Genomic DNA, 16,699 nt, shown 5'->3' with positions numbered 1-16,699 from the left:
GGAGACGTCTGGTCTGGACCCAGCTGGAGATGAATTTCACGCAAATACTGTGAAAGTCAAGGCAAACCATAGAACCAAGGACTTGTTTAGGTTGGAAAAGACCTTTAAGATCATCAATCCAACCATTAATCCAGCACTGCCAAGTCCACACTAAACCATGTCCCCAAGTGACACATCCACACCTTTTTTGAACACATCCAGGCACAGTGACTCCAACACTTCCCTGAGCAGCCTGTTCTAATGCTTGACAGCCCTTTCCATGAAGACATTTTTCCTAACATATAATCTAAACCTCCCCTGGTGCAACCTGGGGCCTTTTACTCTCATTCTATTGCTTGTTAGTCGGAGAAAAGACTGACCCCAACTCACTACAACCTCTTGCATTCCTGAGAAACTTCACCTCTGTTTTCCTAGTTTTTTGGAAGGCAGATGTATTCTTAGCTACAAAAAGAGAAAACAGCATTTGGTGGGCCCCTAAAGCTGGGAGGTCTTGTGCTCAGCCTCCTGTGGAGTAGACCTTGACAGAACTACCCAACAGGCTTCCATAAAATAAGCAAGCAGCCTTGATCTAGAGAGATCATTGCCAGATCCACAACACTAAGCTGCAAATGTGCAGTATGACTTAGTAAGGCAATTCCAGCATAAGTTATTTTACCAACTGCATCCAGGCTGAAATTAATTCAGTGATGTTTCAGATGAATTTGTAATATCCACACAGGTAGGACTGTGTCATTGAAGGGATACCAAAAAAAAAAAGGCAAGAGGACATCCAAGGCAAAAAGGAGGTGACGCTTCAGAAGGTGCACATACTTTCTAAAGCCAGAGAAAGGACACTGTATCACTGAGAAAAGCTATGCAGCCACATAATTCAGAATTTACTGTTAACTTTCAACTAGCCTGGGTGGATTTTCCAGTTTGTGGGTTGGGTTTGGGCTGAGGTGTGTTTGATGTGGAAGCTGTCTGGCCCCTTCTGCTACACCTCACTTTGCACTCAGTGGTGCCTGCTGGTCTTTCTGTCCTCCATCACATCCACCCTGTAGGTTCCCATATAGCTAGCACAACACATTTCTGGATTACCACCTTCTTTTTGTGTCCCTGATTACCAGAGCTGGCTGCACTGCATGCAGCAGCACTGAAATCCCACCCATAAACTAGCTTTGAGGTGGTCTTGTTTGAAGATTCAAGCCTTTCAAGAAACATGGGGAACTATACATGACTTTTAACTAGACAGTCTGTGTCACCTAGAGTGATATTGCTTCTAGAGTGTGTGCAGGTGTTTAATACAAATTGCTATGCCCTAGCTAGTAAAGCATAGTTTCTGCTGCAGCTTTTCTTCCTTCTGAATATTTAAAAGTAACTTGACAGGTTAGCCCGTTTTACTAAAAGTCAGCAAGTCTGACACCGCACCGTGCCTTAGAAACAAGCACCTTCAAAATTTCAGTGCTAAATTCAACTTTCTTATAAAGTGCTAGCGTGGTGCTCCCACAGGTCAAACACATACATGTTGTGCAGTCCTGAAGAGTAGTAGGACAGAGTGGGGCTGGGAGAGCGGGTCTGCTGCCGAGCAGGTTTCACCGAGCGAGGAGGGATGGAGGGACTGGTGGAGGACGGCTTTGAACTCCGTGGTGGGACCGGGGGAGCGTTGAGGAGCCTGCATTCCTCTTTTACCTGCACAAAAGAAGAACATGTAAGCAAGCAGCAAGAAAATCTGGGCAACAGCAGCCTCAACCAGATGAAGCACATCTGGTTCTGCCTTAGTCTTTGAAAGGAAATAATTAAAAAGGGAGGAGAAGAGAGAAATGAAAAAGTATATAGATTTGCAACAGTATGTAGCTGTCAAAGAAGTCCAAAAGAACACTTTGCCACTGGCAGAATGACCATCAGTCTTTTCTAGAGCACATTTCAGCAGTTTGATATCCACTCATTTTAAAAGTAGCAGCAATGAAACAATGTTAAAGAACCTTCCAGTAAAACAGAAAATCAGACAGACTGTTCCTGATATTACACATTTTGTAAGGAGCAATTCATTACGCCTAAACTTCATTAGTGTTGTTCATTTAGATGTAATAAACGAAGCTGATGTAATGAAAAGATCTCAATATATGTTGATGCTTCCTGACTTACTTCACCAGTGACAGTCAGTCATCCAACTCTAAGATGATTCCCAGCCTCCCTCCCTCAGGAATAGTACATTTATCTCATATTTACCAGCTTCTGGATTCAAACTTGGAGCTTCAAGCCTTCTGTAGCTGCCAAAGCAGGGCAGGACAAGGCTGTCCAAAATGTGTAAGTGGAAAGGTGTACTCCCAGCCAACAGTCTGCTCTGTGCAGCCAGACAAGCTCACAGCTTAAAAAACACAGCTGTAGCACTGATCACCTGAATTTTAGTGTGGTGTGCCTGTGTAGAAGCACACTGTCAGGATCCATCCTCATAGAAAAATATGATGGAATTAAGGACTTAATCTTATCAGGACATATTTGGGAGAGCAACTTTATTTAGTAGGGCTAGAGGTGAGAAGGCTGCTGAAAATTCAGCTGCCAGGCAGGATTTTTAACGATTCACCACCTGCCCCTGGGCCGGAGGAGACCTCTATGTTCTCCTTGTCTGAAATAGTCTTAGATACATCAGAAAAGGGAAATTATTTTTCTGTTTGAAAGTTGAGGTTTATTTTTAAATTTTACAACACTGCAGAATTAAAAGTTATCTTAGCAATTCTGCAACACATAATTAGCAATTAAAGTGATTTAATTTATTTAAAAACAAAATAAATGTGGAACTTTTTGCAATTCACTTCAGTGCTTTCAAAGTGTAACAACATATTTAGTACTTTTGTGAAATGGAAAACTGGGGACTAGGACATTGTAGTACATTTTTCCCCTAATTCAAAACAAGTCAAAATTACAGGAAATGCCCAACAGCATAAAATACTGAAATAAATCTTGTTCTAAGGGTTCTTATTTGCTCTTTCAAGGAAAGGGATGAATCAATTTTATTCATGTTTGTTATTGAATTCAGGCATAAAACTCTTCAACCATTTTAGTGTTGTGCCCCAAGAATGCCTGAAGACTTTTTTCCCCCCCAAGTCAGAATAGACAAAGTTAACACTGAATGCTATTAAATATATATCCATGGGGTTAGAGAGACCATTCAGGGGAGCTCTTGGAGCACAGCAGATGGTTACAGGCTTAAAGCTTTTCTTTCCTGGGAAGACTGAGGAATTCAAAGGTGCTGGCATAACAAACTGTGCCAAACTCCCTTGCTTGACCCAGATTGCAGATCAGAACGAAGCCATAAATAATACCTGTTTGCAGTCCCAATTGGTCCCTGTCACAAAACCACAATTACAGCTGCCACACACAGCCCCCAGGAAACCCAGCAGAGGAATAAAAAGGAGAGATTTTGCAGATTAAACTGACAAGAGCAAGGAGATACTTCAGGAAAGCCATGCTCACTAGATCCAAGAGAATGGCAATTAAATAACCGGAGATGAGTGGAACAGCCACAGTGTGACAGGACAATGACCTCGATGGCTGCTGCTCTTAGCTGGAAATACTCTTTGCTCCGGAAGCACTAGGTGTCACATGGCTGTCAGATACAGATAAAACACACTTACACTGCACAACCTGAAACTTCTATTGAGCTCTCTCATTCTCCAACCCTCCTTCCTGCGACCTAGGAATGGTGACCCATTTCTAATGCCATGAGGTCCTACATTGATTTTAAGATTTCTGTTCCTTTTCCCTGCTGCCATCCCAAGCCCTGCCAGCACCACCTGATCCCTGGGGTGTCACTGCTGCATCTGGGCATCATGGGTGCCCATTGCAGTGACCAGCTCTGAGGCTGCCTGGATAAAACCTGCTCTGTAACCAGCCTGACTGGGAGCATAACACAGAGCCACACTCGTCGCCCACAGGAGCCTGAACTTCCAGCACACTCCATTAGGGATGTGCTTTGTATCAATCAGGAAAACAGCCTCTGGTTTTATGCAAATTAGTGTTTGGGGAATGAAGAAATTGCTAATTTACAGGCCTTAATTCAGAGGTTATTCCCCCCTCCTCCACTTCTGCCTTCACGCTACTTTGATTTTCTGAAAGGTACTTAGAAAATACACATGATATATCACAACGCTTCATCCTGCTGCAGAAGAAAACCAGAACAGCTTCTGGAATACCCAGATGTCCTTTCCTGTCCTGCAAACAGCTCCTGGACACACATTTTAAATTTAGTGTAAAAATACAATTGCCAGCCAACCTTTACACAGAAATGCTATGGAATATCATTCTAGAGGGAGTGATGACTAAACCGCATGTTCACCAGCAGCTCCTGAGATCTACTTACTCTATAAATACCTACATGGAAACCATGCAAACATCTCCTCGGCCCCAGCCCACAGATGAATTCTGTAGGTCACTGAACACTCACTCCAAAGCTGTTCCAGGAAGCCATAAAAGCAAGTCAGAATTATTATAATCTATGGAAATATAGGTTTTTGGTTTTATTTTTAATGGGGCTACACCCCCTGCCCACCTCTAAATCCCAGCTAATATCTTTAGCAGAAGTTACTTCTCCAAAATGGCTAGAAGCAACACCAAAATCGCTGACAGCACTCACACATTACCTCAGTAATGTAAGACACACATGACAAAATTGCACACTTTCCAAAATAACTGAAGGACACATCTACCTCAAGTGTCACCCTGCTGTCCCCAGAAGGGAGTCATGGGGACTCCCCAGTATGAGGGCCCACACTGATGCTGTGGAGGTGCTCCACAGCTCTCTCAGCACCCCACTGCCCACACCTCAGGGATGACCATAAGACCCTCATGTCTCAGGCATGACCTGGGCAGTCAGCACCTCATGCCACAAAGGCTGCCCTCACCTCGCTGAGGGGGCAGCCTTCCTCCCCCACCACGCCACCCCAGCACTCCAGCACTCCTCTGACCCTGTGCAGAAGCAGTTCATCTCACAGAAAGCAGCAGGAAACGAATCATTTTCCAGAATCAGACCTGGCTGCCTGCCCAGGCACAGGAGTGCCAGAGCCAGCACAAAAGGGAAGCCAGGACGATGTGTCTGGGAAAGGAGGACGAGGAGGAGGGTGGGACCAGCCCCACGCCGTTAACGTCAGTGCAGGGAGCCTCATCCTGATATGGTGCTGCTGGGCACTTGTCCAAGAGTCTGGACAATGTGTCAGTGCACACCTGACCTCAGAGGCAAGGAAGTGCTCTTGGGTTCCTGCTCTTAACATTGCACGTAAACACTTTGCTAAGAAGACATAGTATCTTGCCTTTCCCGGCTGCTCAAGCTGCTGCATTTGCTTTTTGGGGAGGTTTTGGTGGCACAGCCCAAGGGCTGTAGCTGGGCATTTTGTAGCTGGGCATGGTGTCCTCCTCCCCTTTCCTTGCTGCACCTCCCCAGGAAGCACAGAGCCTGGCCAGGGGCATGCACACAGAAATCCAGTGCAGGCTAACCCAGCACGAATGAACACATCCTAGCTTTCAACCAGGTTGTGACCTGACTCATGAGGGCAAGGCTACAGCCAACACTACAGGACTGTCATACGGCAATAGGAAAGGTATGGGATTATCATGGTTTACTACAGTTTGGTCTCAAATTAGTCTTAATTTACTGTACAGCCATGCTCTTGTAATCACCATAGGGCTTGCAAGCGGAATGGCATTTTTTTAATTCCAGAAAAACCTCTGCAAAACAATTTTGTTAAATAATGATATACACCAAGATTCTTGGGATATATGTATCACTGACATTTTGCTAAAGACTCCTAGACACTCTTTCCTAGGGGAACCTTTTTTCTTCCTTTCTTTTATTTTTCTTTTTTTTTAAATAATTCTTAGAACTATACCAAGAGACCGCATAATGGGGTGGATTCTCCAGTCAGTGCACATAAGCTCCTGTTGATAAAATACATTTTGCATTTTTCCATCAAAATTCTCCGTGACATTTCAGGTTTGGAGAAGTCATTTCTCCCATGGGTTTTCATTAAAAACCTTAGGCCAGGAAATGTGCTCTGTTTACAACTGAGTCCTCTAGAAGGCTCATTTACCAGTTCTGCAGAGTTCCTATTTAAGCATATTTTCTTTCAATAAGCAGTACAGTGTGATTAGTTCAGGTCTAGTTTGATAAAGTTTCCTTGAGGACAATGACACAATATTCTACAAAATCTATTGGCTCATAATAGAGAAGAGAATCTCTCATTAACAAACACTTCAAATCTGTGAAAATTCTAGCTGTTCTCATTATCAGAGCCTGTTAATTGAAGACACACTAAGGCAATCTGAGGCGTCTCTAAGTGGGGTCATGGCCTATACACTTTGGCCTCAGAAAATACGAGAAAACATGGAGGTCACACGGAGAGATGATGTGGAAAGCAAGAGAATGAAGTGACTCAGCAATTCTTAGACCTTGTTTGTGTGAGCAAGAAATCCAAAATAAGTACCTCCTGAAAGTATCAGGATTAAGCTACTAAATCAGTAATACTAAATATACTCCTGTGATTTTAAAGACATGACTTACACACAGTAAGAAACCAGTTGAAATGGCACATCTTGCAAAGTTTGACTGTTCCCTTGCCCTGTATGTGCCCTTCCCCCCTCCACCAAGTATTCCCTAAAAAGATCTGCATGCAAACTCTTCACCACCTAAAAAAAGAAACAAACAAACAGAAATAACCCTGACTTACTGCTTCTGATTTCGGAGGCACTGGAGGTGGAGGTAGGGAAACATCTGAAGACTTTGTGGCTGTTCCGACAGTTGCAGGCACAGGAAGAGACGCAGTACCACACTTTGATCGGAAAGATCCTCTGTAGTTGTCACACTTGCTCTTCTCACTTAGCGAGCAGGAGAGAGGCTGATCACCACCCTTTCCAGACCCTTGGTCCAACCAGAGCTCTTCGTAAGGAAGCTCTGGTTTCGTAGGCAGAAACATCGATTCTTCGCTAACTTCAGGGAAAAGGTAATCACTGCTACTGTCCCCGGACTCCTGGTACTGAAGAGCATCGTGAGAGAAGAGGGCCCACTCGTTACACAAGTCCCTGCAGCCGTGGAGGTTCACCTCGCTATTCCCGTGCAAGTTGTTCCCGTAGACGCACACGGAGAGCCGGTGGAAGGACTGCGTGAGCTCGTCCCGCGCGTAGCTGAGGGAGTTTGGCACGTGGCTGTGCCCCGTGCACCGGCTCTTCTTCGGGCTCTTGCAGTCGTCGCTCCAGTCAGTCTTTACGTCACGCACGGCGCGGGAATACTCGTCTATGTCAAACTGCTCCTGGCATATGTTAAACCAGTGCTGGATGAGGGGTTCGTGCCACAGCTCCCCCTTCACCACGCTATCAGGTAGAATAAATTTCGGAAGCGTCAAGTGCAAGGGAAAATGCATGGGAATGATTTTGTTTCCACGAAGCACGCAACAAACTACCACAGTCTTGGTCTGAATGTTGACAAATTTGTACCTGTGCCCCTCACGGATAAAATGCAGGTCATAAGGGTTTCTTGGTGTAGGACTCGGCACAGTCACGTTAACGGGCAGCCTGGTTTTCTCTACTATATTGCGAATTGTGTGCTCACCCTCTTGCATCTGCACCTCCAGTGGGCTGCGGGTGCTGAACTTGCCCTTACATTGGAAAGGGAGGCTGATGCTCTCGTTGGTCCTGTGGTTCATGCAGATGAGGCAGGGCATTTTGCCTCTGCCTAGCTTACTAATTGAATTAAGCTTCCCGATTTTTTTGAAGATAGTGTTGAGCCGTGACTTCTCCTTAGAAGATTTTGCATAAAGGATTTCTGCTTGCCCCATTAAAGTGAGCTCATCCCCAGTACTAAGGGTAATGTTGTAAACTTCAGTGTCTTCATTACATTCACCTGAAGCTACCTGCAAAATAATAATAAAAAATTTGGTTTCCCCTCAGTGAAGACAATACTTCAAATCACATCAAATCTCTTGAGACTGAACTTACAAGACTCTGTATAGGAAAAAAATGAAAGTAGCTTTATTTGAACACCCAACTGGTCAAGTGCAAGGTGATTAACCTGAAGCTCAGCTAACTAACCTTTTTAAATTGTTCAGCACATTACTGCATCTTACTTGAGAGGAAAGAGCCACCTGAAACTGTCAAAGAAGGTGTGAGAACAAATATAATCATTTTAAAAGAAAGGGCAAATCCATATATCCCAGCAGTTCAAATACCTGCTTGTGTCACACAGCTATGACAGACCGTGTCTGGAGTCCCTTGGGTATCTTTTCCCCACACCCTTGTTTTTGCTGTTTGTTAGAATTATTTGCCAGGCTCTTGAGTGAAACAAACTTCTTTCACCATCTTCAGCTCCCTGAGGAGCAGAAAAGGTGATTTCATCATTACAGATGAAGCATCTCCCTTTGATATAATCCTTTCCAGGCTAAGGAGAATGACAGATGACATCTATTCCCTGAAGGAGAAATCAAGAATATCGGTCTATCCCATATGCCTAACTTCCCCCCCTGCTTTGCTCTCCTAGTCATACACTTCCTTCCTCATTTTTTGATCATAATTGCAATTTAAGAGATTAAACAACATATGCACAGCCATGTGTGAGCTTTTCTAGTATGGAAATTGTACCAGGAAAAAAATCCCTACAAAACAGATGTCCAAGGCTCATTTGCTCCTGAAGTTATTTCCTTACGAGTGAAATAACTCTTTATAGACAAGATCGCTCTGCCTCATATTTGAGTGGTTTAGCATGAAAAGCCCTTTTCAGGGACCTAACAGAACCCACCCAATTCTTTGGTAGCAGCAGATAATGAATCCCTACTCATAAATGAAGGTGAACCAGATAAACACCACTGATCTGTTATAGAGCATTTTATTTGAGAAACTGAACATGCTAAAGAAATTGCCAATGAAAACACATGCTAAAATTGTATATCCCTTCCTCACCTCCAAAACCCCTAAAGACTTCATGGACTTGAGTGATATTCGAACTCCAGGCTTCAAACCCTGGTATCATCACACAACAGCCACCGCATGAAATCAAAGCTGTAATTGCAGCAAGTTAATAACTGACAAGAGCAGTGAATAATGCTTCCTCTTGTAAGATGTGACCTGCAATCCCTCCGTGTTTGCAGAACTGTGATTATCTTCTGCAAGCCTCTCGGAGCAATTGCACAGGCAGCTCAGGCGAGGTGTGCTGCCTTAGCACTTCAGGCTCGGGGCTTCCGGAGAGGAAGTCATTCAAACCCTGAATTATCTACACAAACACTAATTGGTCTAATCCAGGAAACCACTAGGATTTATGGTAGTAGTACTCATTCACAGTTTGCACTGCTGGCCTGACAGCAGTTTGAAACACCACGGCGTGAAAGGAAAGCACGGGGGCGTTCTTTTGCCGATAACGCCCGTGTGACGTTCATTGCTGGTTTCTCACTGAACTGTCACAGAGCCCTGCACTGGAGCTGCAGCCACACAGCCCTGCCTTCGAGGGACTGATAAGGGCTGACGACACACACGGCTCTGTGCCTGTACCATGCAACCTCCCCCTTCTCTTTCTGAGAGGGTGTTTCCTCTAAGACTATTGGTTTCTAGAATCAACAAGTCCCTGCAAACAGCTGCTTTGACAATGCCACCTACACTGCAGGACTCGTCACTTGATGCTGCACGATCACAGCTTTTCCTCACTACTCGTGGGACACTGTCTGGAGTGAGGGAGGTGTCACAACCTACAGCTGTGGGAGCTCCTCCTTGGCCAACTTAGAGTTCCCTGGTGATTCACAAACAAACAAGCCACTGTAGGAGGAAACGGTGGGTCAGACGTGAAACCACAGAGGTAACTAAACAGCTGAGCTCTACAATGAAGGTCTTGAGGAGCAGCTACTGATTGATGTCATCCACTACAACCAGCCAAACAGCAAATGGGCTTCTAGAATCAACCGGCATGTTTAAAGACAAAATTATTTTCAACTAAAAACACTGGAAAACATTCTTTCATTGTTAAAAAAATACAGTCACAGTATCACTACAGGTGAAGTAAGACTGAATTTAACCCTTGATGTATTCACAGATGGGGAAATGATATGCTGAGAGCAGCACTGTAGAAAGGGACCTGGGGTTCCTGGTCCATGAGAAGTTGAAGGTGAGTCAGCAGTGCCCTGGCAGCCAGGAGGGCCAGCCCTGCCCTGGGGTGCATCAGGCACAGCATCAGCAGCTGGGCAAGCAAGGGGATTGTCCTGCCCTGCTCTGCACTGGGGCAGCCTCACCTCGAGTGCTGGGGGCAGTTTTGGGTGCGACAATATAAAAAAGGCATTAAGCTCTTAGGGAACATCCAAAGGAGGACCATGAGGATGTGAAGGGCCTTGAGAAAAAGCTGTACGAAGAACAGCTGAGGTCACTTGGTCTGTTCAGCCTGGAGAAGAGGAGACTGAGGGGAGACCTCACTGCAGGTACAACTTCCTCATGAGGGGAAGAACAGGAGCAGGCACTGATCTCTGTGTAACCAGTGACAGGACCCAAGGGAATGGCCTGAAGTTGTGTCAGGGGAGGTTTAGGTTGGCCATCAGGAAAAGGTGTTTCACCCAAAGGGTGTTGGGGCACTGAAACAGGCTCCCGAGGGAAGTGGTCACAGCACAAAGCTTGACAAAAGTTCAAGAAGCATTTGGACAATGCTCTCAGGCACATGGTGTGACTCTTGGGGTGTCCTGTGCAAGACAGTAAGTTGGACTTGGTGTTTCTTGTGGGTCCCTTCCAACTCAGTACATTCTATGATATTCTATGAAAAGAAAGATGATGTCATAGTCCTACTATAGCATTCTGAGAAAAATTCTTTTCTGCATTCTACCTTCTAAACAAAAAATATAAGGTATTAGTTGCTGTTCAAAATTATATTAAAAACTGAAAACAGGAAATTAAAAGTCTAAGACCCCAGAAATTTATCTCTATCCACTAAATTATAGTGATGTTAAGATTGCTGATAAATCCCACCAGGCTACATATACTTTAAAATGGGTAGGTAAATGGTAGGTAAATATGTGTTCCAGAATATTGACAATGAAGATACACCATACATATCATATCTATCTCTCTCAATACACATAACAGTGCACAGATATTGCTCAGCTTTTGTTCTTCAGATCATTAGGCTAAATGATCCTTACTTTGTCCTTGTAACAATGACATATGAAAATCAGACTTGTTCTGTCTTGTTCACTCAAACATTTCACTTTATCAACAGCCACAAAACTCACAGAAAAATCAACCAAGAGCCATGGACTTTAGCTTGGCTTTACACTGCCTTTGGTGAGCTTCACAGGGCCTCCAGAAGCCCAGGAATTAGTCATGCAGAGCATTTCCTAAGAACAGATGGGACAAGAGGAAATGGCCTCAAGTTGCACCAGGGGAGGTTTAGATTGGATATCAGGAAAAAATTCTTTACCAAAAGGGTTGTCACTGACTGGAACAGGCTTCCCAGGAAAGTGGTGTGTCACCATTCCTGGAAGCATTTATAAGACGTGAAGACGTGGCACTTAGGGACATAGTTTACTGCTGGACTTGGCAGTGCTGGGTTAATGGATGGACTTGATGATCTCAAAGGTCTTTTCCGACTTAAATGATTCTATGGTTCTATGCCAAATAGTACACTTATAGACAACATGGAAGTGCATATCATAAATTATTGCTAGAAGGCAGGATGGGTAGTCCCACACCAGACCCACCTCCCTCTACCCTCTAAGCTTTCAGCACCGACTCAGCAGGATTTCCATCTCCACAATCCTGCTGAAAGCATTCTCTGGGCACCCTCTCTTCCTGCTATGCACCTGGAATGCAGCAGGATGTAGCAGAGCCCTACACTACTTCAGACACTGGGACCTGCTAGTGGCAGCTCCCAGCTAGCAAATGTGACAAAACATATCACTGGTATATGATAGACATGAGACAGCAGTGCAGAATGGCAGTTAAGGTGATCCAGATCACAGACTAGTGCAGAAATAATCACACATTTTTGTGGTAAGCTCCTGAAGTCTCATAATAATTCTGGAAAAGAGGTATGCTACAGAAGGTAGAAAACTCCCAAGAAGCTTTCACTCAGCTACATCACATGTCCAATGAGAGCTTTATACATTTTAACAATAATGTTCCAATGCACTGTAAGAACAACTCCTGCAGTTTTACTTTGCAGTCACTCCTCTTTTGTTCTTCCCAGCCAGTTTTCATTGGTAACAGGTGATAATACCCAGTGATCCCAGCTTTGTGACAGAGGCAGTGCTTGCCACACTACATTCCAAAGCTATCCAGGAATCACTAGTAGATATTCAAGCTGAACAATGAATGCAGAAGACCCACAGAACCAGAACTTCCTTCCTGTTATACTTGCCTTCTCCCTTCTGACTGCCAGAAGTTGATCCATACTATCTGTTCACTGTTGATGCCAGGATGCTGACCAGAAAGTTTACAGGCATACAGACACCTTACAAAACACACTGCAAAACAGCAGTGGTCTAAGTCACTATTACATTTTCTATTTTAAGACTAACTCAATTCCAGTAACATTGAAAAGCCAACTCTAAGTCCTGCAGAAGACAGGCATCAGAAAAGAAATGAATGACTATTTAGGAAACGTTCTTTTGGAAAAACTCTGATATACTCTTTCTTTGGCTTAAGGAAAAGCTAACTTGGAGTAATAGATGTTGGTAACACCTGAGTCAATATGCTGCCTTGGACTCCAATTGTTCTAATTTGTTGTACCTCGAAGGAGAAGTCTTTAATTGGACACCTTTATAAAAATCATTTGTGGCTTTACATTGGTTGGTATACTTGCTAGATTTTATTAGAGTAATGGAAGCATTGCATTCACTTTAAAAATACAACTAGGATTGTTTTTTGTTGTTAGAACTCTTTGTAACTGTGACGTCTCTGATTCATAGGTATAGCATATGGTTTTTACTATTAGAGCCAAGGGGCCAATCACAGCACAATGGATGTTTAATAGATAATATATACCTGATCTATTTTTTTTACAGGTCACAAAAATGGAAAAAGATTTTTTAAATGTAAAAGAGAGTCTTCAGAAGAGCTATTAGCAGAAAAAAAATGAGCAAACTTTTTCAAGGAAGTTGGCTAAATTCAGCAGGACAGTATCACATTCTTCTTTTATGAAAGCCTTATAAAAGAATTAACAAGTGAAAGCCTTCATACTAGAATACATGTATTTGCCTCTGGGATAAGAGGAGCTTTGCCTAATTGCTACATTAACAGCTGGCTTCAGTGCTCTTTTAGGATGTCTAAAATAAATCAGTGTTCTAAAACTGTCCCAAAATGTGGCAGGTAACACTGCAGGGCTGTAACATGGAGCGTCTATTTGTGTGGGACGTCAGGAGCCACCGAGGCTATGGCGCTTGCCATCCAGGTTCCTTTCAGAGCAGGACCCCTCCCACAGGTACCTCAACATAGGCACGCAGCAGCAGCAGCTCTGCTTCCTCTGCTTCTCTTACTCAAGCCACCCACCTTTTTCCAGCAGGAAAAAAGGCAGCCACAGGACTGCAATGCCAACGCAAGACACTGAGGTGTTGAGCCTGTGTGTACCAGGGGCAAAGGGGAAAATGAAGAAAAAACCAAAGTGCTTGGAGCTGACTCTTGCTGCTTCGTAAGGCTGGCGTCAAGCCACAAGGCCACTAAAGCACTAATTCTTGAGGTGAAGTATTATGGATTGCCTGAAAGTCTGGGGCCAAAATCTACACACCACCTCATTTCACTACTGCAGCACTTAAGAATGTCACTGTAATTTACAACCTACTCTACATGTGCTTTATGGCAACTCAGGGTGAGTTTATCAGGGGCACTAGAACTACCATCAGGAGATCAAATTTGCTTCACTGTACTGCATTAACACCTGCCAAAGAAAAAAAAAAAGAAACAAGAAAAAAAGTGGTTTTTTTCACTACAGGTTTCCTTCTGCCAAGATGCACATTGTATGGGCCAACATGGTTAAATCACTCTGAAGAGAGGATTACATTAAAAAAGATGAACAAATCAGGTATCAAAAGTTCACACCAGTCATACAATATCTTTGATAAGTAAGAAAAGAATCATTATAAGGCTTATTCACAAACCCATTTTTCCATCCTAGAAAGTGTCTGCAAACAGCTTCACAGACTCTCCAGAGAGATCAAGTGATATCTTGAGAAGAAAAATATTATTCTGGAGGATCTGAAGTGTCCTGCAACACTAAACAGGCTGGTTTTTAGAGTGAAGGAATTCCTGGCTTGTCCAATGTTCAATCTATCACATAATCCTGCTGCTTTTTAAAGGGAACTTCTTGTGAATTTCCCTCCGTGTGATGGGTGGGGCAGGAGGTCAGGTTGTTCCTTGTTTTGTTTTTAAGTCTTAGTGCAAATAGCTTCCTGGGTGCTTGTACACATTGCCATCTGTATGAGACCAGAGCACTTGAAAGCAGAAATCTCCTCCTGTTGCTTCAGTCAAAGAACAGGTCTTGGGGTAACTCAACATTCTTAGTACTTTGTTCCTAGCAATGGAGAACCAAAAAATTCTCATCTTTGTAGCATAATGCTGTAACATAAGCAAAATCTTCTTCAATTATGCACTGAGTATTAATACAAAACAGGTTCTCACTTATCTGGTCAGTGAAGAAAGGACAGAATGACTCTTAATTTTTGATCAGAAACAGATGAAACTCTTGACTGAGTGAAATTCACTTGTCCCCAGGACACTCTAAATTGCTGTGCCTGTAGATGCTGCTGGCCACCCCTTGAAACAACCAACTGGGTATCCAAGAACAGTACGTATGGACAAAAAAGCTGGTAAATACTTCTAGCCATGACAGAAGTTGTACTCATCCGTAATTTTTGTTTGCCATTCTCTGGAAAGATCCCCCCTTTCCCTCCTAGCAGCACTTGCTGGCATGTGCAAGAGCTGTCCTTCAGACACGCAGCAGGTCCTCAACCCCCTGCCCAGGACACTGCCCAGAAAGCCTGTCCAGCTGCAAAACCACAGGGAAGGAAAGGAGAACCATCTCCCCTGCCTCGCCAGGATACGGTGGCTGTTTTTTCCCTTAAACCACTCTTACAAAGCAAAAATAAAGCAAGCCCCTTGGACATAATCTCTCAGCCCATCACAGCGAGAAGGCCATTTGGTGAATGGCAGCAGTAGCTGTGAAATGCTGCCGGAGTAGCCAAGGATTTACACTCAGGAGCAAGGTTCACACCGAGTGGAATCATAACCATGGTGTACTGGCACAGGCAGGCACACCTCAACAAGCACAGACAAAAGCAGGCAATGACTGTCTGGTCACCTTGTAACTCTAAGGCTCCTTCTTCAAAAATTATCCACTGAAGACTTGAGCGTTTGGAACAAGAAAGAGTTCCCAGACTTCAGAGCTCCTTCTCATCTTAAGTGCTTCATCAGATATTTTAGGCATCTTTTTTCTTTTTATATCGGATTAGCTACCTTCTGATACTCTCTCCTGAATTTAAACAGGCACCCTGCATTGGACAGGAATCAACCGTACTTAGTATTCCTCCCTTTGCTCTAATCAGCTTGACAGAATCTCTCCTATATTAAAATTTTAGCGTACATAATTCTCTTGCATGTAAAGGGTTATTAAACACTTTAATAAATCCTGCTAAGTTCATTTATTTTTTGGAAGATGATAACCTTGGAATAGACTTCTATGAAACTGGAAAAACTGCCAAGAGGAATACTGCCAAGATAACTGTGTAACTAGGTTAAACCTGGATTATTATTACTGTTATTTACATTAAGGAGTATCACTATAAAACCTTTTAAAAACGGATTTGATATCTAACAGTAAGCTATGCTTATTTCTCAGTTTGCTACATATGAAAAAGGGTTTTAAAAACACTCACATTAAACTCAAGATATGGCATTTTATGTTTAAACAAGCCTATAGAAAAATACTTTTTGCACTAGAAAATCAAAACTGCACATTCTACTGCACCATTCTCTTAGTCTGGTCATTGATTAAAAGAGAAATAACAGCACAGCTCTGGATAAGGCTAGCAGTCACAAGGATTTTTTCTGAGCAGAGATGAAATTTTCTTGTTCCCTTACCTAAAGAAACAAAAGTGTTCCAACTTTATCACATAGCCTTCATTCATGAAACCCTCTGTTTTACAGGCTCAGGTTAATGCAGAGCACAAACAAAAACAACCTACTGTCTTGCAAGGAGTGAGTCTTTGTCACTGAGTAAATTAAGCTATGAGCTCTACCACCTACACCTATAGAAATTGTGAACTAGCTGCTGTCTCCCAACTGTAGCAGTGCAAGAAAGAGGAAAAAGGCATTAAAATGTTGTTATATAAACCCCATGCTGATACACATAGGACCAGGAAATTCCAGACTGGTTTTACACCAGCAGTATCAGCTGGTTTCCCCTGCGGGGTACATGATGTGGATCTCCACCACTGCACACCAGCTCTAGAATGCTCTTCTACCAGTCTGAGATGGTGCTGCTGCTCAAACCAACCAGATAAGCCTGAAGACCACTCTGCTCTCACAGTAAAGCCGACCTACCTTGTGCAGTGTCACACATGTAGGTAGGACAAAGAAGAACAAGTTGTTCATGTTCCTGTTCACTGTTTCATGCCACTGCACTGCAGTGTGTTTGGTGATAGCAAACCCTTTTTGGGATCAGGGACCCTTTCAGGAGCCCAAGAGCTGAGCACAAACACACACACATGCACACAGAGAA

The 16,699-nt window shown here is 43.5% G+C and overlaps 1 protein-coding gene across 2 annotated transcripts in view; it reads right to left on the bottom strand.

Moving 5' to 3' along the window:
* GAREM1 (GRB2 associated regulator of MAPK1 subtype 1) overlaps positions 1-16,699 on the bottom strand; it is a 102,545-nt gene that overhangs the window by 7,382 nt on the left and 78,464 nt on the right. For both annotated transcript variants that reach the window (XM_063394870.1, XM_063394877.1), the window contains 2 exons: positions 6,699-7,877; positions 1,502-1,668 (listed from right to left, as the gene is read on the bottom strand). In XM_063394870.1, coding sequence (XP_063250940.1) covers positions 1,502-1,668; positions 6,699-7,877 — 1,346 coding nt within the window. The remainder of the gene's footprint in view (positions 1-1,501; positions 1,669-6,698; positions 7,878-16,699) is intronic.

This window comes from Prinia subflava, chromosome 1 (assembly GCF_021018805.1).
Source record: "Prinia subflava isolate CZ2003 ecotype Zambia chromosome 1, Cam_Psub_1.2, whole genome shotgun sequence".
Taxonomy (NCBI): Eukaryota; Metazoa; Chordata; class Aves; order Passeriformes; family Cisticolidae; genus Prinia; species Prinia subflava.
Note: the sequence above shows the minus strand (reverse complement) of the source record. Positions and strands in the feature narration are given on the sequence as shown.